At 44.8% G+C, this 21,970-nt stretch overlaps 1 protein-coding gene and 1 non-coding gene across 2 annotated transcripts in view; both read left to right on the top strand.

Moving 5' to 3' along the window:
* The window catches only part of LOC119461539 (uncharacterized), a 266,138-nt gene that overhangs the window by 32,516 nt on the left and 211,652 nt on the right, over positions 1-21,970 (top strand). The window contains exon 2 of the mRNA XM_037722882.2: positions 4,013-4,098. Coding sequence (XP_037578810.1) covers positions 4,013-4,098 — 86 coding nt within the window. The remainder of the gene's footprint in view (positions 1-4,012; positions 4,099-21,970) is intronic.
* Trnai-aau (transfer RNA isoleucine (anticodon AAU)) lies at positions 4,734-4,807 on the top strand. Its single transcript has one exon. It is a non-coding gene; the product is annotated as a tRNA-Ile (tRNA).

The raw sequence follows: 21,970 nt of genomic DNA, 5'->3' as shown, positions 1-21,970 counted from the left end.
AGCAGATCGACTGACAGGTTCCTGCCCAATGATCCCTTGACGTGCACGGAAAACATATCATTGCCAAATTTATCCTTCTTGATAGGAAGGAAGAGACTTCGCAGTCACCGTAACGCATTCTAGGCTTCTTCAAGTGACAGAAGGCACATTCCGATCATTTTGTAGTGCGCTGACTGTAACTGAGTGAAACTATAGTAAGACGATATGACACATGAGACAAGAACGACAAAGCTTTAATAAACCTTCACTTTTTTGGCAGATGCATAACGCAGAATTGAAGCCGTGCATTGTCCTAATGATATCGCAGCTCTTTTTACAAGGCCAATCAGATGGTGCCATGAGTTTCTGTCGGCTTTCCAGCTCCAATCGCATAAATTCGAAGAGGCCACTCCTGAAGCTGATTACAAGACGACTTGAGTGCGATCTAACGAATGCCCTCTCTACACTTCAGTTTGTTACTCTATTGCAAATGCAAAGACAATCTCGTAGTGTAGAGCGTTATGCAGTGTGTCTACAATCATTGCTGAGACAATTTTTGTAGACACCTTGAGAGAGCCAGCGAATGTGCAATTTTGTAGCGGCATACAATCTCCCGAGGTCTCGATCGTCGCTTCCGAGGTTTAGATGGGCAAGGTTATTGAAAGCAGCCATGTGGTGCTGCTAGATCTAGCTCGCGCTTCTCGAGAAGGTCTGCGGCATCGTCATAAAAGCACGCAGACTGTTCGAAATCCGCGCAATCTCCGCAACATCTCCAGCGAAATAACGTTGCAAGTAATAAAACTTTGTTGGCGAGAGGGTATAATCGAAACGAACCGTCTGCTTCAACTGCTCCCAGAAGTGAATCCAGTGATTCGGTGTCTCCTTTAAACGTTGGCAATATTCAGCCTCGGAACCCTTGGTTAACAAATCTGGGTGTGGAGTCGGGCCCATCCGGTCCTGTAGACGGCGCAGGGGACGTTTGCTGAGAGACGTTCTTGGCTCGTTCCAACGCGGTTATTTCCGCGAGCATGCTGATTGGCTAGTTCTTGCCCGTTTGCGGCAGTCCCGTATTCTGCCTCTGGTTTTTTCGCCCGTAGTGATTTCATTGGCCTCTTCATTAATCAATGAGAGCTCGGGGCTGTAGTTCAACAAAGACTGTCTCGAATAATAGTAAGCTCGGCGGTGTCAACTTGGGTGGTACTCAGTAGATATGCCTGACGTCCTGAATGGCCTTGGTGTTTTGCTTTCGTCGGGATGATCGCTGGACCTTGAGGCGATCCGTAAGTACTGGTTGCACCGCGCGACCAGGCAGCTGCGTTTAATCGGAGTCGATCTTAGCATTGGAATTGGTCTTCCTTACCTCCTGCAGCGCAAGGTAGTAGAGTGCCTCTCGATGCTTTAGAAGAGGACAAGACATGCCCACACGGCGTTTTTCGCACCAAATACCAAACAGGCGAGATAACAGATATAGAAACCTCGTTATTTCAATCGTGAATTATTTTTCTACACCCGTCCATGAATTAGCAACGCTTGAGCGCTTTATTATCGGGAAAAAATTTTAAAAACTATACCCAGTACGTCGTAATAGAATGCCAAGATACTCACTCACCCAACAAGACTCGTAGAGAACATTTACCTTCCAAAAGCACTGGTATTGAAAAGGAATGTTAGCATTAACTCTTCAGCAGTCGAGCGAAGGAAGATACATTTAGAATGTTGGTTGAACCGGAATCGTTACGTACGTTTAGAGTGGATAGAACCGCAGTCTTTACAGGCTTAGGTCGTTGTACAATATAGTAATAAAGAGTTTGCTGAAGAGAGAAAAGATCAAGGACAGAGAGGAAAAATGCTAGACAGCAATGCATGTATATAATGCGTGATTAGTTCAAGGAGACTACGCGGCTATTTGTCGCCGCCCTTTTTCGGAGGGATGTCAATAGAAATCATCGTCACCTAATTTCTTGGTTTGACGAGCAGGTGTCCTGATTACTCAGTGTCGATGTTCTGCAATGATAGCACAAGCCGTGATTACAAATGTATCGAACAAAAAGTTCTTCCCATTTCTGCATCTTTATGCATCACGTTGAAATGATGTGCATGGGATTGATCGCATAGGTATAGGAAGCAAACGAATTCGTACAGCTCGTGGAAAACGAATAGTTTTTGTATACTGGTCGATTCATTACATTTTGAAAGATGATATGCAATTTTCAACTATTTTTGCCTGTTTTTCAGTCTATCTTTTCCTGCTCTTTATCTGAAGTTTTGGTGTCAGTTGTGTCATCGATGTCGCTAGCAGACATAAACTTTTCAAAAGCCATCAATCACAAGCAGCAAGCTCTTGTTTCCACTACCGGTGCTATTCTTGGGGTACAGCGTTAGCACTGTTCTGCCTAGAAACGTGTTTGCTTGACAGAGAGGAGGTGTTTCGTTTCCTTTCAATCTGCCCAGACACTATAACTTGTTTCACCAGCGGTAGCGCGCAGCGAATTGCTTTGTTGGTTCAGGCTGAGTCCGCTGAGGTACGCGTCCCAGGTCTGTCCGACCGGACCTATACTGCATGCTTTCGTATTGCTGTATAGAAAAGGTTCAAAGAGTCACTGATTAAATAGACGTAATGCACTGTACACGAGGGCAAGTAGTACATTAACTGTGTCAGTTCTGGTTACTCTTTAATTTCTAGTGTTAAATATTATAGAATCAATAAAAAATGGGTGAAATATTGCCCAGTAACTCAAATTACAGCAGCTATGCCGTTCAATACCACGGTCTCAGGTTGTCCTATTTTTGCTAACATTGAATAGGGTTTCATAAACTTGCTAAATTAAGCGGTATATTTGCCATGGCAGTTGCCATGGCAGTCGATAATTTTGATTACCTACTTTTGCGCGAATGTCTTCACGACACATGTTCGCGGAAATGGCGGGCGCTCTTTTTACATTGTAAGCTTACATTGTAAGCTGTTATAAGCTCATTCCAATAACCGTTTCGGTTGACAATGTTGTCCGCCCCCGCCGCCACCGCCACCGTTGTCGGTCGCAGATATCGCCAGGAATGAGAAAAAAAAAAACATACCCAGTTTTCGCCAGGATCGAGCTGGAGCCCTCTACGCCACGCCAGCGATTGATAGCTGCTGCGGAAACATGCCCCAAACACGCGTCCTAGCAAGGAAGGAGTCACGTGATGTGAGATCCGCGCCGCGTAGCATCCGATACGTACACACTTTGCATTGCAGTTGCATGTTATTGCACCAGGTGGTACGCCGTGTAGCAGTTGCATAGCTAGCGGTACCAGGTAGATAGAGAAGTAAGAAAAAGTAAGAAGTAAGAAGAAAGAAGGAAGAAAAAGAAGATTAAGGGGATGTTCACAAAAATGCTACAATGAAAAACTTGTACAGCATACCTGGTCAATTCAAGCACGCTAGGTTACTGTTTGTCACCGCCTTGTTTCAAAGGGGATGTCAATAAATCATCATCCTGGTCGCCATCATCACCAGCAGCATCGTATCTCACGATGATGATGATTTTATGGCATCCCCTTTGAAACGCGGCGATGACAAATAGTCACCTAGCCTGCTTGATTTAATGCGTCACACTTTTCTAGAGTTTATATATCTGGAATCCTGATATAACGCTAAAAATGAACAGTAAAAAAGTACTACGTCAATATGTTGAGAATAATTCTTTGTCGCTCTTCACCGTAATGATTACAATGCTATCACGTGAGGGAAAAGCAACTCTTAGGGAATGAGAGGGTTCGTACGATGGTTAATGAAGCATTTCATCTTTGAATACTCGTTCTGGTGACAATAAAATATTCCGTGCAAGAAGCGCAGTCAAAAACAAAAACACATTTGGTGGGAAACGAGGTCACGTAAACAAAGTATTATTGAGGAAAAATATTCAATACCACATAGCTCGAATTGATTCTTTAAATCTTTAGGAAAGATCTTGAATTATTTAAGCAAATGGGCTTGGCTGTGAATAGAGCGATACCGAACGTTGTTTTTGATGCTGCGTCGTTTGTGTTGCAGGGCGTCCTGGTTCACGAAGTCGACGAGGGACAGCCCTGCCTGACCTGCAAGGACAAGTGCCCCGGTTTTAGTCCCCACCTTTGGAGGTGAGTGTGGGCAAACCTGACGGTCCCTTCGCTTTACTTACAGATAGATAAGACGAAAAAAAGCGTGAGCATATCCGACGCTCCTTATCTCGGGTGCACATACTTGAAACGCCGTCGCTATAGACAAACAATTTCTGTAGCAGTGCTGTGGCGTTTGCGAGCGGTACATTCGTCTTCCGTGCACATTGAACTTGCAAAGTTGTTCTATACCGTTTGACACAAGCAGCGAATAACCGCACGTGACCACAGTGATATAATAAGCTAGCGAAATGGGTTCGAGATTTGGGCTTAAGTGACGCCACTAAGGACCTCTCAGGACGAAAGTCTAAGGGGAAGATAACACTATCTAGATACTACTATCTAGATAGCACTGTGCAAAGATACCAGCACTGTTAGTATGCTCCTTAGGGCCACGTAAAGTTTTCCCATCTCACAGCGTCCTCCGGTGCTCGACCTGTGGTCTCTGGGCATCGATCTCGTTTCAGATATACTATCGCGAAACGTCGGTGATTTTTCGTCCCTAGAACACCGAGGCAATGTAACATTTAGGAAGAACACGCGAACTGCACAACTGAACATACGCCGAAACGGTTGCCACAGGCATTTAACAACTGCTGAACGCCTTGGCGTTCGTCGGCCTGCTAGCTCAGTCGGTTAGAGCGTCGTGCTAATAACGCGAAGGTCGTAGGTTCGATCCCTGCGCAGGCCACTTTTTTTTCTTCGTGTAATATATTCTTTTTTTCATAAAATATTTCTTTTGGATAATATTGCGGCTGTTTTGCCAGCGGTAAAGATTTTATTTATACGTCAAATCTCTGACCTTCCCGGTTCTAAGGTATCATGTCTGGATGTCTGCTGGATGTCCGCGTTGTGCATCTCTGTACGTCACTTTTAATGCGAATATCTTCCTTTGACACTTTCACCTGTTTTCGTGGTTGATGGTCGAACTTTCACCGGCCGATACATATACGCGCTGACGCAAAGGACGTTCGAGCAACCGTGTTGCGGGGTCCGTTCGAGGCCGATCGCCCACTAATGGAGGTATTTGAGATGCACGTGGATGCACGTGCTGTTTACGTATACTACCGCTTTATATGTGCCGATTAACAGCTCCGTTTTCTGCGGAATCATACAATAAAACAACAGACGCTACTTAAATATCCTCACTGCAACAGGTACACGCCGTCAAGCGCAACACTTCGATCATTTAATGAAGCAAATATCCTTCGTGAAACGCTCGGATATTCGCTTACACAGAAAACCATCGTTGATGGTTGCTGAACATTTTTTTAGTGGTAACTACCTAATAGCCGTCTATCCAGAATAGACAGTTAAAGACTAAGTACAGTCATGCACTTCTGATCAACAACAAAAAATAAAAAAATGAAAAAAAGGAGATTGTGCGTTCGGCAAACATGTTCAAAGCAAATACAGCACACACACACACACACACACGAAAAAAAATGAGTGAGTACAATGTAGAAAATACAAATAAACAAGATAGATTGATACAATAATTACATGAATATATATTCTATGCTTGAAAAATTATTGGTATGTACTTTCACATTACAGTGCAGATTGAAACATACATATACTTTGCATAACAAAATGTTAGTGCAATATCATTTCATTTATAATGAATTTGAGAATGTAGGAGAAAGGTTTTTATACATTCTTTAAAATGGGGTGCATAAAAATCAATTTTTTTTGTTCAACTATGTTTAGTAAGTTAGGTATTTGATAGCTTAGATCCTGACGTCTATAGTTAGTAGGCGTAAATGGTGTTGTTCTGATTTGATTGCGTAATGGGTATCGAGGAGGAGAAATGGGTAGGCGGACAAGATGGAGTCTGTGTTTTTTTACATGTAAGAGTAATCTATAATAGAAAACTTGATTTGCTTGGATCAATGCATATTTGTTAAAAGGATTGTGGGTGTGTAAGTCTCGCAGACTACCATGGTAGTTTTCAAAAATTCGGACTACTCGTTTTTGCAAGTTTAATAACTTCTCACAGTTTTTTGCTGTCGTGGTTCCTCATATCAAGGCACAATAAGTTAGCTTCGAGTATAAAAGGGGCGTAATACATTGCTTTCTTTAGCCATAATGGTATTAGATCACAAATTTTATACGTACAGCCTACTACTTTACTAAGATCATTGCTCAGCTTGTTGACATGATTGTCCCAGGCGAAGTTCTCCTGAAACCATACCCCCAAACACTTTTGCGTTGTTACTTGTTCAAGCCTTTTTGCTTGAAATAGAACATTTATATTAACAGGCAATGGGCTTGTTTATTGGTTTAAATATGATATATTTAGTTTTGTTGACATTCTATTAAAGTTTGTTTATGTACAGCCATTCAGATAATAAATTCAAGTAATCATTCACTTCTTTTTTTATGCATTGCAGGGAAGAATTTGCAAAGAAAATATTAGTATCATCCGCGTACATTATAATATTAGGTGAGGAAGAAATGCTTGGAAGGTCATTAATATAAAGGTTTAATAATGCAGGACCAAGTATGGATCCCTGTGGTACGCCAGTCTGTATTTTGAGAAGTGGGGAGGTCGTCTGATTAAATGAAACACACTTATAACGATCCGTTAAGTAACTTCTCATCAGATCGTTGTACCACGTATGCCGTAGTAATAAAGTTTGGACAGAAGCATAACATGATTACACTGTCAAACGCCTTACGTAGGTCCAGAAATAAACCTAGGGTGTATAAACTTTTTTCAATATTTTGCAGTATTTGATGTTTTCTGTTTAGAAGCGCATCCTCACATGATTTATGTTATTGCAATCCATATTGTGCCGTACTGATAATAACATATTTCCTTAAGAAACCACCCAGTCGTGAATTTAGAACAGTTTCAAAATGTTTCGACAGAAGAGGTAGTATCGATATAGGTCGGAAATTGTTTGCACTATGGTCGGCGCCACCTTCATGAATCGGGCAAACTCAGGCTATTTTAAATTTGCTAGGGGAAATTTCGGATTCGAACATTTCATTGATAATGTGAGCTAAGACATTAGAGATGACGTCATACACATATTTTATAGGAGATGCCATGACACCGTCGATGCCTGTAGCAGTGTTGCACTTAAAGTTAGTGATCACGCTTTCGACTTCGCCTGGTGTCACCGGAAATAACATTAACGAATTCGGTACAGTCTGTTTCATAACCGTATGTTCTATCTCTTCTGGATGTTCTGCAGAAATATTGCCATAGCATTGAAAAACGTGAGTATTTAGGGCAGAGACTGCTTCATCGTCTGCAAGAGTACCGCTTGCAGAAGGTATTTGTAGGTCTTGGGGGCTAGCCTTTCCTCCAGATAGCTTCTTAATTTCCAGCCAAACTTTTCTTGGATTCGTATAGATGCGCGAGAATACCTTCTCATAATATTTTTCTTGTGCCTTTTTTAATTCTGAATTTACTTGGTTACGATACTCCTTGAATTTGGCTAATTGATTTATGTCTCGCGTTTTAAGAAATGTATGGTACATTTTATTTTTATTTTTAATTTTTGTGAAAAGCACACTATCTATCCACAGCTTTCTAATTTTTTTAGGGTCGTCTTATAGCGCTATGTTGTGGGAAGGGCTGTATCGTAGCATGCGATTAGTTTATCGAAAAATGAATTGTATGCCTTATTTGGGTCACTTTCGGTTAGCTCGGATTCCCAGTGTTTTTTCACGGATAAGAGAGCGAAAATGGGCTAGCGTCGTTGTATAAATGAGGCGATAAGGATATACAGGAGAACTGTGCTTGTATTTCTCGGAACAAGGCAGAAAACAAAAGATTGGAAGACGATCGCTTATGCCAGAGGACATGACACCGGCAGTCACAGGATCAATGTGTACATTAGTGGTACAGACGTCTAACAAGGTGGCACTATGTGCTGTTACTCGTGTTGGCAGGGTTATATTATTCGAGCATGCGTAAGAGTACAGCAACTGGTTATATTCTCGTGTTATTGTATTTTCAGCCATCATATCTAAGTTCGTATCACCTAGTATGGCGAACATTTTGCCCGTCCCGCTGAGATAAAATAGCAGCTTATCTATGAAGGAAAAGAATTCCTTTTCGTTGCCACAGGGTGGCCTGTAGACTACAGCAACTGTTCCTGCTGTAAGACGAATAGCGAGGCATTCAACGTTATGATTATTTAGGGAGAAATCTGCAATTATTTCCGATTTTATATCAGTACATACATAAGCTGCTAGACAGCCACCTCTTGCGTAGGTACGGTTTAGTCCGTGATGCGTGTAGTTCTCGAGCCGTATGGGGTAGTCCTTATCAGATAACCATGTCTCAGAAAAAAGAAGCACATCGGGACAAGTTTTGGACTGTTGGAGCAACTTTTCAATTTTATCTTGCTTATTTTTTTACATTCTGAACGTTTAGATGACAGATGGAAATATGTTTTTGTGAACCGGCAGATATATTTGAAAATGAAACGTAATCATGATATAGACATTTATTGAATGAAGCCATATCTGGACTCAAACCCATAAAAAATTATTCTCACGAGAAAATGAAAAAAAAAAGATATTAGGTTATCATCTTGCTGATATCATCCAAGTTGAAAATATGCAGAAATGGAGACGTTTCATTTCGCCTGGCCATTACTTTCCTTCCAGTGGTCCACACATATTTCCAACCAACATGATTCTTCTTTTGTTTCGCGGCACTTAGTAACCGCTTACCTAGTCTTGTCAACTGCTCATTAAGAAAAACTGAACGATTTTAATCAAAGCCAATCATTCTGGTATTAATTTTTATCTTTCGTGATTTAGCTAGGAGACCGTTCCTCTTGATGCGGCGCACAAAACGAACAATGATGTTTTGTGCGTTATGTTTGCTCTGCAACTTGCTCTGCAACAAGTTCGCCAATCTTCTTAGTAATAGCTATTGGCTCAGAATCAACAGGAACACCCTTGATTTCTAAGTTGTTGGAACGCTGGTACGTTTCAAGCTCCTCTAGTTTTCGCGTCAGCTTAGCATTTTGCACTTTAAGTTCCTTGTTTTCGGTTACAAGGGCCTGGATTACTTCTTTCAAGGCTCCCAGGTCCTTAATTTCCTGTTTCAGTTCTTTTAGTTCTTCTTGACTTTCTCTTATCTCTCTGAGTTAATTAATTAATGCAGCGCGCAATTCGTCCACAGCCCTTTTTTGAAATGGGGCTTCTGGGCTATAGCACTATTACACGCTAGTAAAGAACAGAAAAGTTTCAGATGCAGTCTGGTGCAGTTCGGCAGCAGTGCATAAATTTGAATGGGAAGGAATCGAACGCATAGCGCTTACCTGCAAAAGCAGATAACCATTACTTGTGTGCTAAAGGTGCGTCGATCCGCCGCTTTTTCTAAGCCAGCCGTGTTGTCCTGCTGCCCTCTTGTGGTAGAGAAGGCGCCAAGGAAACCACGTTTGGCGCCTTCTCTACTACGAGATACATGAGGCAACAGCTCTATATGAGAACAGCTTTGCGCACAAAAGTACGTAACACGCTCTTTACAGTAAAGCTGACATAGGACGCCTCTACACGGTCTACATGCAAGGGGCACTAACGTTCCGGTTGGAATTGCCAGCGTGAGTTGCTTTCTGTATGTCGTGCGTTAACGCCTCGGGAGCGCGAAGCCGACCACTACAGTGCCGCGTCCGCTGCGGACGGGTAAATGACCGGCTGAACTTACAGCCAAGGCCAGCGTGAAGGTCGCTGCGGGGCTGGCGAACTTGGCTCGAGTTGTCGGCGAGGTGCGGCGTGCACGGCTGAGTGCGGTGCGTTCCTCGTGCGAAGCAACGTGCCGCGGTGGCCGCTTTGCATAATTGCGCCTCTCTCGCCCCAAGGCGGTGCCGTCGCGGAAGTAGCGTGCTATGCACCGTTCGCGCCTTTCGAGAGTTGTTGTTGTTTCAAACGTTTATTAGGCAAAAAGGAAACCAGAGGTCTCTTGCCAACGTATCAGGCCTCTTGGGAAGAAGGAATAGAAAAGGGTTGTGGTTGTTTATCATAAGGGAATAAGCAGGTAAAAAAAATAGGAGGGTGAGTGATTAAAGAAATTGCTGGCTCTCCCGTAATCGAGAGTGGATGTAAGCATGAAATGACTACCATATGGTGTATTTTGCTGCCTGTGGTGCCGCCGCCTTCAACCACTTTTCTTCTTCCAACAGTGCAGCGTGCTCAGCGTCTGTCGCTACTTTTTCTTGTCGCGTCGAAGTGGCCGGCTGCAAATGTGCGGCCAGCTCACGGACCGCTGACGTTGAAAAGAGCACATCCAACCCTGTCTGAGCGCCAAAAGGTGACAATCAAGTGTATGGTGCCCTGCATCTACCCTTTGAACGTCGCTATTGCAAATGACAAATAACGCTTAAGCGTACTAGAAGTCACAGCTTGAGTGACATTGTGAACAAACATTAGGAAGAAATCGGAAACAATAGTTTTTGTAAATTGTTTTGGCAGTAACTAGCGTATGTAATGCTGTCCTGTACTAAGGGTTGGGGCCAGAGACCGCATTTTCTTAAGTTTTGACTGTTTGCCCGGATGTTCTCGTTTGAGTGCCCGGATAACGCCTCTGTCTTTTGGATGAAGGTCACTCAAAGGTCGCCGACAAAGGGAGCCAAACGCTTTTCATGCTTAAAATGTAAAAGGGCACTCCGTTCTGCTTTTGCTAGTTTGGGTGGATGTAGGAAAATTTGGGAGGTCCTTAAGGGGCGACTGAGGTCTTAAGTTAGTTAGCAAGGCGTCCACGAGAATATGCCATTCCCTTTGAAACTGGGGACCGACCCAAATGATGTGTTCAGTAGTATTCGATAATTGGCAGTTGAAACAATTGCCCTGATCTGATAGATCATGAAAGAAAGTGTGTTGAGTGCAAGTTTTTTTTTTTTTTCAACCTTCTTGGTCGAGTGGCAGTGGAAAAGAAAGCAAAAGTCATGAGTTGCCTTGGGTAGACTTGCGGGGAGCGGGAAGAATAAGTGCCTGATATATTAGTGCAAATGTGCAGGAAAAAAAAAATCTGTCTCTTAAATCTCGCAGGCAGTACTGCATAACTTTATTCGGGGCATCCATTGTGGGAGAGCGTTTCGCCACCGAGCTCGGTAATCCCTCAGCCGGAACGTTAAAACGACTCATCGAGCATGAAAAACAAAGAGCCTTTAACTTAGGAACAGCTTCAGCATCGACAACGCAACACTGATTTACACAAGCACTGAATCTTAGGAAATGGTGCAGAAATTTCCAGCCATCTCAAGTGCCACGTTGCCGATACGTCGGGCAGGTAGGTGCTTGGAAGTCGTCCTACTGAATGATGGAGGCAGAAAATGGACAGCATTTCGCAACTTACAGTACTGACCAAAAACAACCTCAATATGATGACACACAAAAGAAACTCAAATAAACATGATGCACCAATATTGTCTGAATAGAACATTTTGAAATAATAAAAAGACAGACCACTTCTAAAAAATAAAAAATAGAAAAATGCAGTAGTCACACGCCTTTGTCCAAACAGTTGCGAGCATATGGTTTTATATAACTAAATGTTTAAACTAGCTAAAGCTAGTCTTCTTGCACACATGGGACGTCTGAGAGTGCTAAAAACTGTGCAAGTATTTCGAATTGCACAGCGTGCATTACTGTGCCACAAAGAGTGCAAGTAGCGTACGTCACAGACAAGATGAGATCACAAATTATTTATCTAGACAACACTTCTATTTTTCTAGTACCACAGACTTTCTAATTCGATGAGCAAAACGAGAGCAAGGTGAAAGCAGGAGCCAACGTTTTCTCAAGTGGACTTTTATTGTGCCTTGAAAAAGACAAGTCCACTTGTCGAAACATTGGCTCCTTCTTTCACCTTGTTCTGTTTTTGCTGATCGTCTTGACTTTCCATCTTCCGCCTTCTCCGTGTTTTCCCCAGACTTTAAAATCGTAATTGAAATATTATTTTATGTATTTCATCTTTTTGCAGAAGTCTTGCTGTAATGAATGATAGATTTAATAGACCCCAACTACTCTATAAACTCCGGCTTCTTGACCTTTCCCCTATGCTTAGTGAGCGCAATTATTTAAGGAACAAGCAAGCAAGTAAGCAACCAAGCAAGCAAGAACAAGATGGGGGTGTTGACTGTGTAAGAAGTTTGCTGTCGCCGTAGATGAGGTCAGAGCCGAAGGAATCGCTTAATTAAGTGCGCTGTCTTTCCTTTTCTTACTTTTTTTTTTTGATTTGGTCAGTGCGCTGATTTATGAATGAAGTCTTGGACAATTGCTGTAACCGTATAACGTCATCGCAGAGCTGAACATCGAGAAAGAGAAATTTTAATGGATATGTGGATGCTATGTATTTTCGACAAAGAGTTTGCGTAATGAAAGCTTCTAAAGTCGGTGAAGTGATTTAATCAAGGAGTAGCAGGGTTAAAGTATGTATATCCGCCACCATACAAAGGATTTAGACGCGCGTGTTCATTCTATTGGCGCATACAAAGTGCTGCGAGATCAAATAATTTGGGGAGGTGAGCACGTGTGCCCTCAGGGAGTGTTCTGGCCGAGGTCCGCTTAGGCCTAAGTTAACTAGTTATCACAGGGCGCCAAAGAAGCCTCTCAATGTTCCTTTGTACGACATCACCACTGCACCTACTGTTATGACGTTGCTCCTCTCTATAGTTTCCCATATTTCGATGTAGTCGGTGCATGGCAGATGACACTGCCCGGGAAACGCGCCACAAAGAATTTCAAATCAAGTGCTCTTGTAAGACATTCATACCGCGAATACGGCGTATTTAGTGTTCTCTTTCTTTCTTTCTTTCTTTCTTTCTTTCTTTCTTTCTTTCTTTCTTTCTTTCTTTTTCTCTTTCTTTCTTTCTTTCTCTAAACTCCCTCCCCGTGGGTATAGCGTAGAAAATAAGACATGTGTTTGGCAGACTTCGCCTCTTTTCTTTTTTTTTATTTTCACGCTCTCTCTTCATAGCAGATTTGGTTTAAGTTTTGTTCGTTTACAGCCGTTATATATAAGTAACAGAAGATCACACCATTTGCTGGGTTTCTTTGGTGATGTAGGGCATTGCCTTTTAATAGCTGCATCAACAGGGAAAGTTACGCTACTAAATACTCAGCCATAGATAACAGTAGCTAGCCGAACCAAGTAAAAGGAATATTACATCGGGTGCATGTCTGTTCAAATACATGTAAATTCTAGGAACGCTCTTATTCGGCAACCACTGAAGCAATCTCAATGAAACTTGTTTCGTTTAATAGAGAAAGTTACATTCTAATCACTCTGCCTAATGACATCAATATGTGAGGGACTGGTCTGTCGAATAAACGAAATTGGTTATGCTAAAGAGAGAATCGTCCTCAAGGCTTCGCTCAGCATTAGCTCGTTTCAGCCAGGTTCAAATTAGCGTCGCAAAAGTGCCACAATTCCTTCCCGCTTCCACTGAGACAGAAATAAATTTAGAGCACTTAGGTGTTTTTCTTAGCCATCAGATGTAAAAAAAAAAAGAACCACGTTGATACATAATTGTTGCGGATATGATTTGCACACTATTTCGAATGAGAGTTGATTTTGGTATATGAATACGATGACACGGGCTTATGCTTTATTGGGCAAAAAAAAAATGTGGCACCCCCACTTGTGCGTCGCACTGTAACTGTTCGGTATTAACGAAGCATCTTGCCGCCAAAGAAATCGGATTTAATGGACAAAAGATTTCAAACTTGATTTAAATTATTGAAATCTTCGTTTAACTATTGCAGCGCCAGTTAACGTAAGCATCCTTGTTTAGTGTTCCAAAGCCGCTTCGTGAGCTATTAGTACCACCGTATACTCGAGGCCAGCGCAATTATTCTTACCGCTATGGTTGTCCTTTAAGGTAATTCTAGATCTAAGTAAACCTAGACCTGTGTTACCGCATTCAGATGCATCCACTGTAATGCGGCCATTGCAGCCGACACTCGATCCCGCAGCTTCGTGCGCAATAGCAGAACAACGCAGCCATTGCGCCATCCCGGAAGGCCCACAGAGGGTAAAAAAACAACAAAAGCGCGTCGGTGTCAGGATAAATCCCTGGAGCTAAGCTTGTAGGAGTCTGCCAAAAAACTTCGATAAATAGGTAATCTGATATATAACATAAAAATCTTATACAGAATTTTTGAGGGGATTTTATACCGCTGTTCGTTATACACAACAATTCGTTATATGTAGGTTAGCTATATCCGGGTTCGACTGTATCAGCTGTTGACATCTCTCTCTTTAACTCCCCCTCCCAACGTGTAGGGTATCAAGCTGGAGAAAGTCCAGTTAACTTTCCTGCCTTTCCTCCTCACTATCTCTCTCTCCCTGCAACCCAGGTTCCACCAAGTAAATGGAACACACTTGTAAAAATGTCCCCTCTTACGAAAGGGAACCTATAGGAAACGAATTTCTTTGAGCGTCGGCTTGTTCTCTAGCCGAGCTTCTTGCCACTGTTATCTGCATATCACTCCGAATATCTTTCCACGAGAAGTTTCACTAAGTAACGACATCGTTATCTCGTTCCACGTAGCTTCAGTCAGCTAAGTGGAACATCTTAGCAAAAATTTGTTACGCTTATAATATACTCATAGTGGAACTTGCGTGGAAGCGAGATTCAGAGTGCGACATTGGCGACACGGTCTGTCACTGTTGCTCCCATTGCGTGCACTTGCACGTTTGATCATGAAACCCTAGCCGCTCTCGTCGTTTCTATAAGTTCGACCTCGCGGGCCCCTTCTCCGCGGCTCCTCGAAAAGCGTGCATCGGAGCGGTAAGGCGAGAAGCCTCGGAGGGGTCGAGGCGCGGTCTCGTTGAATGCAGAGCAGTCTCCGGACCGTTTCGTACTTCCGCGGTTATTACATCACACCGCACGGCGGCGGCGGCGGGGCACTAGCTCTCGTACGCACCATCGTCGATCGCCTTGTTATCTCTCCGCCTTGCATCGAGTGGCGGACGCTCCTAATTACCGCTCAACCTCCTTTCCCGCGCCATTTGCTTTGATCGTTCCTCTCGCTGCATAGCTCTTCGCGGGTCATTGGCGCGCTCGCTTGGCTGCCCACGAGGAGGGAGTTTTGCAGAAGCAGGCCCCTCACAGGCTTTAATAATAATCACTGTCTCGCCACGCATAGGCGCGGGCCCAAGGGGGTGTCTGGTACCGGAAGGATCCGCTTCGGCGGTTTGCCCGATATCCTCGGCCTTGTCGCGAGCTTGCGATGGTTTCATGGTCAAGAATGCTCCGCGCTTTTCCTGGCCTCTCGCCTGTGTAGCGTGTGTCTTGATTCGTTCGCTTCCTTTTCGTTTTTTTGCTTGTCACCAAGTTAGGGTTGTATTTCCGGTCCCACCGAAAACCCATTCCCTCTAATTCGTTTTCTTTTTATTGTCCCCGCCCCATTTTTTTTTTGAGACGCCCTGATGCTGATTGAGATTTTTAGACTACGTGCAGCGGAACTTTAGTTAAAGCAGTTGTGCGCCGACCTCGACGTCACGGTCTCTTGCCAACGCATCCGCGGTGGAAGCTCAAAACTGTCCAATCAAGCGTGGAGCGAAGAACAATATGATTTCTATAGAAACATGTAGCTGGGGCAGAAATGTATACTTCCCGCACCTCCGTAGATTTACTAGACAATGCAACCACAGAATGCAGCATATCTCCATTTTTTCCTTATTCCGAAACTAAGCGTTCGTGGCTCTTCAGCCGAGTATGGAAGATAATTAGGTGGTGTGGTGAGATAAGGAAATTCGAAGGCGTACGGGATGAATTCAGCTGACGCAAGGTAATAGTAATTAAGATCGCCGGTGGAGGTCTTCGTCTTACAGTGCAGATAAGATAGGCCGATGACGACGGTGATTCTCTATGAGCCCAATGTTCTCCAATCTAGTATTTGTGGAAGCAGTGGTGCCGATATTTGTGCTTTACTGGACTTTCATTGCTCTGCGGGCGTTCTGGCTATAGCTGAAAGCTATTTCACCATCTGCGCCGTGTCAATCAATCTGCTATTGGCCTCATTTTCCGGTTTACAGTTCTGCATACTTTTCGGGTGCCGGGCATCGCCGATGATCGTTAATGCTGGGGTCCTGTCACGCGGCCTCCTGCGTCACTGCGGACAGTCGTAATCGGCGCTGTTATCATGAACCTGGTCAAGTACTCACGATACATCGTGAGGCCGCCACTGTATTAGGCTGCGGTATAGCCGAGCTTAAAACAGTGGCGGCCTAAAGTGAGCCGCGTTTTCAAATGCGAGATGTTTCCGGGCCTTCGCGAAGTACTGCTCCTGCTAGGTGCGAATAAAAAAGAAGCAAAAAAAGTTTTTGGACTGTAATTACGGGAGGCAGCATTATCCGATCCCTGTAAAATTTACTCCCTCCGCGTTCCTTTTTTGTCACTGATGGCTCACTTTGCTTCCTCCTTTCACTGTAATCATCTGGAGTAGAATTGCATGCACTTGGTTAGAAAAAATTGCTAGCTCAAATAAAATCTTTCTAGCAGTCTCTTGTAACGTGTGCATAAACGGACTTCACAAAAAGCCCTTATTCACTGATCATTCTGTACGTTCGCGTCCTGCACGTTCACGTGCGTTGCAATATATATATATATATATATATATATATATATATATATATACATTCGTGTGTGCTGGGGCGGCGTCTTCAGAACTACAAGCGGGGCTCTTACCGTCAGCTTCGGACGTGTGTCTCCCAGCGGTGAAAGACCTAGTCCTGTAACGCCGCGCCAAGGCGGCACTTTGCATTTTTTTTATTCGAGGAAAAAGTACTTACGTGATTTACCGTTTCGAGAGGCAGCTCGGACCGTCCTCGCATGCCTCGGTGTGTGACAAAAAAAAAAAAAAAAAAAAAACGCGCGGTCGCTATCGGACAGAAAGAGAAATAACAAGACCAGATCCGCGTCCAGGTGGTTGCGAAATGGCTCAACAACCGTCGCGCGCCTATAGACGTATTCGGCATTCGTTGCTGCCACCGCCTTTCTGTAGGTAATACGCTGGTGGCGCTGCTGGTTCGGCCGCACAATACCAATGCGTGCGAACACAGACACACGCGCGCAAACGACGACCGCTTGACTTCGTATGTATAGCGGCGAAGGTCAGCGGCTGTGTGTTTTGCTTGCTTGCTTGCTCTCTAAGCCATGCGCGACGTCACACACGCACACCCCGGAGCCTCGTCGCTTGCCGATGGTTCTTCCTCGTCCCATCCCGCCGCCGCCGCTGGTCGCGAGGACGGCGACAACGGCTACAACGGCGACGCCGCGGTGTCTTCTCCGAGAGAAAAACGTCCCCGATGCGCTGCCGCTGCTGGCCGTCGGCGAGTCGTCGTTTTCGGCGGCGCTGTTGTCACCGCAAATGTGAGTACCGCTTTCGAAGAAGTGACACGCGCCTACGCTTGAGGAAAGGGAAAGAAAAAAAAGAAGAAAAAAAAACAAACAAACAAGATTTGCCCGGGAGACTTCAAGCGAAGAGAGATGTGACAGATGGACTGTAACTGCGCTTTCTCAAGATGCGGGCGCATATTGTCGGTATGCGACGATGTAGAGGCGAGAAAGACGCGTTTAGAAGCATGAACGTGCGAAGACGTCACGTCTATATACGAAAGAGGAAACTTTCATCACCGTCACTGGTGTTGAGCCCGTCAGCGAATCGTTATTGGAAGTGCAGCTGTCACCTCAGGTGTCGATGTAAGCGACGAAATTGACTTGGTGGCTTTTAGGATGCGCAAAAAAATAAAAAAAAGGAAAGAGAAGACAAGGGATGCGAAGCGCTAGTGGCAAAAGCGAGGAGAAAAACTGGTGCGCGAAATCGTTGAGGTAGCTGCGTGTAAGTGATAGAATGAGAGACATAACTGACTACTTGGTGGAATCGCACCAGCTGAATGCTTTCAGAATTCGCGTGGGTTTGTTTCGCTTTCTCGTTCAGTGGGAGAAAGCGAAACAAACTCACGCGAAAGGGGGGGGGGGGGGGGGGTATTCCGCCGTGCATCCAAACAACAACAAAGGCGCGTTTTGAGGCGAAAGTTTCAGTGGCGAAAGAAGCGAAAGTAGAGGTTGTCTCCTGCGCGCGTCAAATGAAATGGGAAAGATACACTTCAAAAGGATGAACGTATTGTATGGGAGAGTTGTGCTGCGCGATGATAAATAAAGGAATAACACCGGTTTGCCCAAGCAACAATGTGTGTGTGTCCACGACGAAGTTTACATCAGCTGCCCTCATATCCTTCCTATGGCATATACCTTGCGCAGAATGTTCCGATGACGTTTTCGTAGAACGTTTCGTTCATAAGAACTGTTTGTCATTGACAGACAACCTTAGCCTAATATACGTCCTTCATCATGATACGTAGGCGGCTCTCCTTAAGAACAAATTTAACGTGCCGTCTACCTTGTGAATACGGACCCGGTTTTTCCTACTCTGATTACTACTGTCGAGTTAAGTTTCATTTGCTGCTTAATTACTATGCGCTGTTGCTTCGGAACCACCTTCTTTTGCCGATTTACTGTACAAGGAACACGGTAAGGTATACAAGGGTTCTCGCTGCGCGCTCCGACGTAACACAAGGCAAACAAGCATAAAGACAATGCCTGAAATATTTTTTTATGCAGTACTACGATTCGAGGAAAAGTGCGGTATACGTTCAGCGTGAACGATGCAAGGTGACTCGAATTTGAGTAGCTTAATATCTTCGGCGTGAAACTCGGCTGTTTAGAAAGCACTTATGCGATTTCACACACGCCTGCACCACTGGCACAAGTCCCAGTTTTTTCTTGCTGTTTATTTTTTTTCGCACATATTACAAGCACGGAGCTATGTGCCGATGGGAGTACATTAATATAGCTCCACGCCGATCTCACTTGCTAATTAGAAGGAGCTCCCGCGCGCTCTGCCTAATGTCACGGCTCGCGCGCGACTTGGCTGATATCTTTTGTGGCGCAGCCGCAGACCGACACAGTGGCATGGTGAAGACCACCGGGGCGGAAATTAGGAATGCGAACGCCGCAGGCGACAATGACAGATAAGCACCAGAAAGGGACAACGGTGTCCATTAAAAGCGCCAGAGTCATAACCTCAAGGCTGAAGAGACATATCCGGTTGCGGGACGCGCGCCAAGTGTCTGAAGCGGCGTTGCTGCATGGCATTCGCAAAGAGAAGCCGTGCAGCTGTTCGCTGGTTGCACTATTAGTCGGCCGGAGCAGCTGTGCGCAAACGCATGTATCTCGCACGCTGTGAGTCAATTGTCGTGGCGGTTCCGGACGTTACCTGCAGGCACGTGGCATTTGCAGTGTGGCGAAATCAGGCCTGATAGATTACTCATTTACAATACCGTGGCTGCATTGGGTACCTGGAAAAATGTTTATTTACGGCGAGAATGTAGGATGGTATGCTGTTTTTCTTTTTATCTCCGCCAAATGTTCAAAGTTGGATCACTGACGCGGCCGTTATTGTTACCATTCGGGCGTCCGCTTTGGCAGCTTCTAAGTAAGGAGTAATTTACGCAGTTATGTGCTGAGCTAGCGAAGTTACGTGAATTATTTTTCCTATTATTTATTTGAGGTGGCTAAAGCAAATGAGCAGTTTGGAGCTCATTCTCACTAGGAATAATCTAACTGAGATCCGACAGTTTATATTATACAAGCTCTTGCGAGAGCTACACCAACAAGTATTTCACGAAAGCGAAACTGACTGAGAGAAAAAACGCCTGGGACGCGACGCTACCGACCTATATATATATATATATATATATATATATATATATATATATATATATATATTATATATGCGTGTGTGTGTGTGTGAGTATATTGGTATGGCACTGCGGACATCAAAAGCATATACTCTTTCTTATAAACCGGGAGGATTTTTCGCAAGTTACGTACGTCGTCGGCTAAACTGGATAGCAGGAACGGATGTCGGTGAATCGGGATACCACGAAAATAGTGTTAGCGAACAGCATTCGGCCAATGACATAACTCTTACGAAAGAAAATGTTCGCAAGTCCGTGTCCGGTGAAACTTTTTTCATTCCCATGTATGATCGTATACCTACCGAGAGTTGGCATAACAAACCACACAAAGCATGTGCCTTGCTTTTGTGATAGGTGCCGGTGGGTGCGCTTTTCCTGGAAGGAAAATGGCTTCAGGTAAAACAAGGTGCGAGACCGGGCTAGTTGGTATTCCCTGTTGGTATGGCCAGCACAAGAACAGACACGGCAAAGCGTCGTAAATTCCACCTGCTTTGTCGTAAGTGACGAAGCGGACTTTGCGAGGGTTCACTGAACCCTTGCTTTTTGCAAGACGAACGTGCTCTTGTATACAACGCATATTTATTATGGCTGAAGCGTTGCTTTATTTTCGCCTCACGAGGAAGTCGTCAGATCCTTTTACTTTCCTTCGGTTCGGTGCGAAGAAGGGAGGGGGAAAATGGGCGATTTATGTACATGAATAACTAGAAAGCCTAGGAGAGTGGTGGTTTAGTTCAGTCATGAACAATACAGTCAATGTGAGTCCGAATGATTTACTTCGAGGTAGCTCTCTGCGTAGGCATTAATCAGCTGCTGGTTCGGTCGAGTAGTCCAATAAAGAGATTACGTAGAAGATTTCGGTGTCACTGAGGGCAGCCTCATTTGTTAAAGTATGATCGCAGCACCATTCTTGTGCTGATCGAGCACCAAGGCTATCCAAGGGAACACAAAAGAAAATATTTTTTAAATTCATGAATGCTAGTGCGGACTCTGCGTAGTAAGCCTCATGGATACGTGTCACAATACCAGTAGAACATGTAGCCGACTTGGCTTGTTCGCCATGAACAAGTAGTTTTGACGTAAAAGCTGTTTTGCTCTCTTCGCATTGCGGAAGCATGCAGCTGAGGCACGGCCTGATTATCTGGACGTTTATCGCCTACACTTAAGGCGCGGATATGGTCCGACGTAACGCGGCGGAACGCGTCAAGCGCGGCGCAGTTAACGCTACGGCGGCGCAAAGTGAACGCCTCTACAGTCTAGCGTCACCGCGCAGCCAGCGTGACTAGCGTCGTTCGGCGCGCTTTGGCGTGGCCAGCGCGGGAATAGAGCATGTCCTATCTCACACTGGAGCCGCTAGACCACAGTTCATCGCGCGCTGTGTTGACTGGCTGGCATTATGCTTGCCTACACTTCTGGGTTCGCTGAAACATTTGTCGTTGTTGAACGCAGTTAAACATAGTTTGTCGAGCGGTAACACGGTTTTGCTTGCTTTGGGAATAGACACAGACGCTGCTCGGCGCCGTCAGCAACTACCGCATCTACAAATTGCACCGCAAGACAACACACAGACGTTGCTGGGCGCGGTAGCAGCAGCGAGCGAATTGACCATCGTGCTGCGTCTCGCTGCAACTCGAACTAAGCTTGTCGAAAGCACAGCGCATACGAAGGTACCTGCACTCGGCGCACTTTGTACACATCGCAGTTCGCTTTGAAGATATGGGCGCCCACGCGGGGTACGCAGCAGCCGCCCGCAGTGGCAGGCTAAGTCCCAGTTTGACCTTGGCAGAGCTTGAAGGTCAGATTTACGGAACCAGGCGTTTTCTGGGTTTGTACCTGGAGTAGTAGCGCTGAGTTTGCGGCTTTGCCAAACGAAAAAATAAAAGTAAATGCGGTCGCATTCAGAGTTGGGGGGGGGGGGGGGGGGGGAATCAATTTTTGCCCCAGCGCTCAAGGGGGGAGACACTCCCTGCCACCATTTTCTTCCATCCACGGGTGCAGCTCACCGAACGCGCGCAACTTCCTCCACCAGAGAGAAGCAGAAGAAGAAAAAGAAAATGGCCGCGTATCTGCGTGCTTCGCTGCAAATGTCGTCGAAAGACGATAGTCTTCTGCCGGCCG

This window comes from Dermacentor silvarum, chromosome 8 (assembly GCF_013339745.2).
Source record: "Dermacentor silvarum isolate Dsil-2018 chromosome 8, BIME_Dsil_1.4, whole genome shotgun sequence".
In the NCBI taxonomy this organism is placed as follows: domain Eukaryota; kingdom Metazoa; phylum Arthropoda; class Arachnida; order Ixodida; family Ixodidae; genus Dermacentor; species Dermacentor silvarum.
This window is presented reverse-complemented; position numbering and strand designations above follow the sequence as displayed.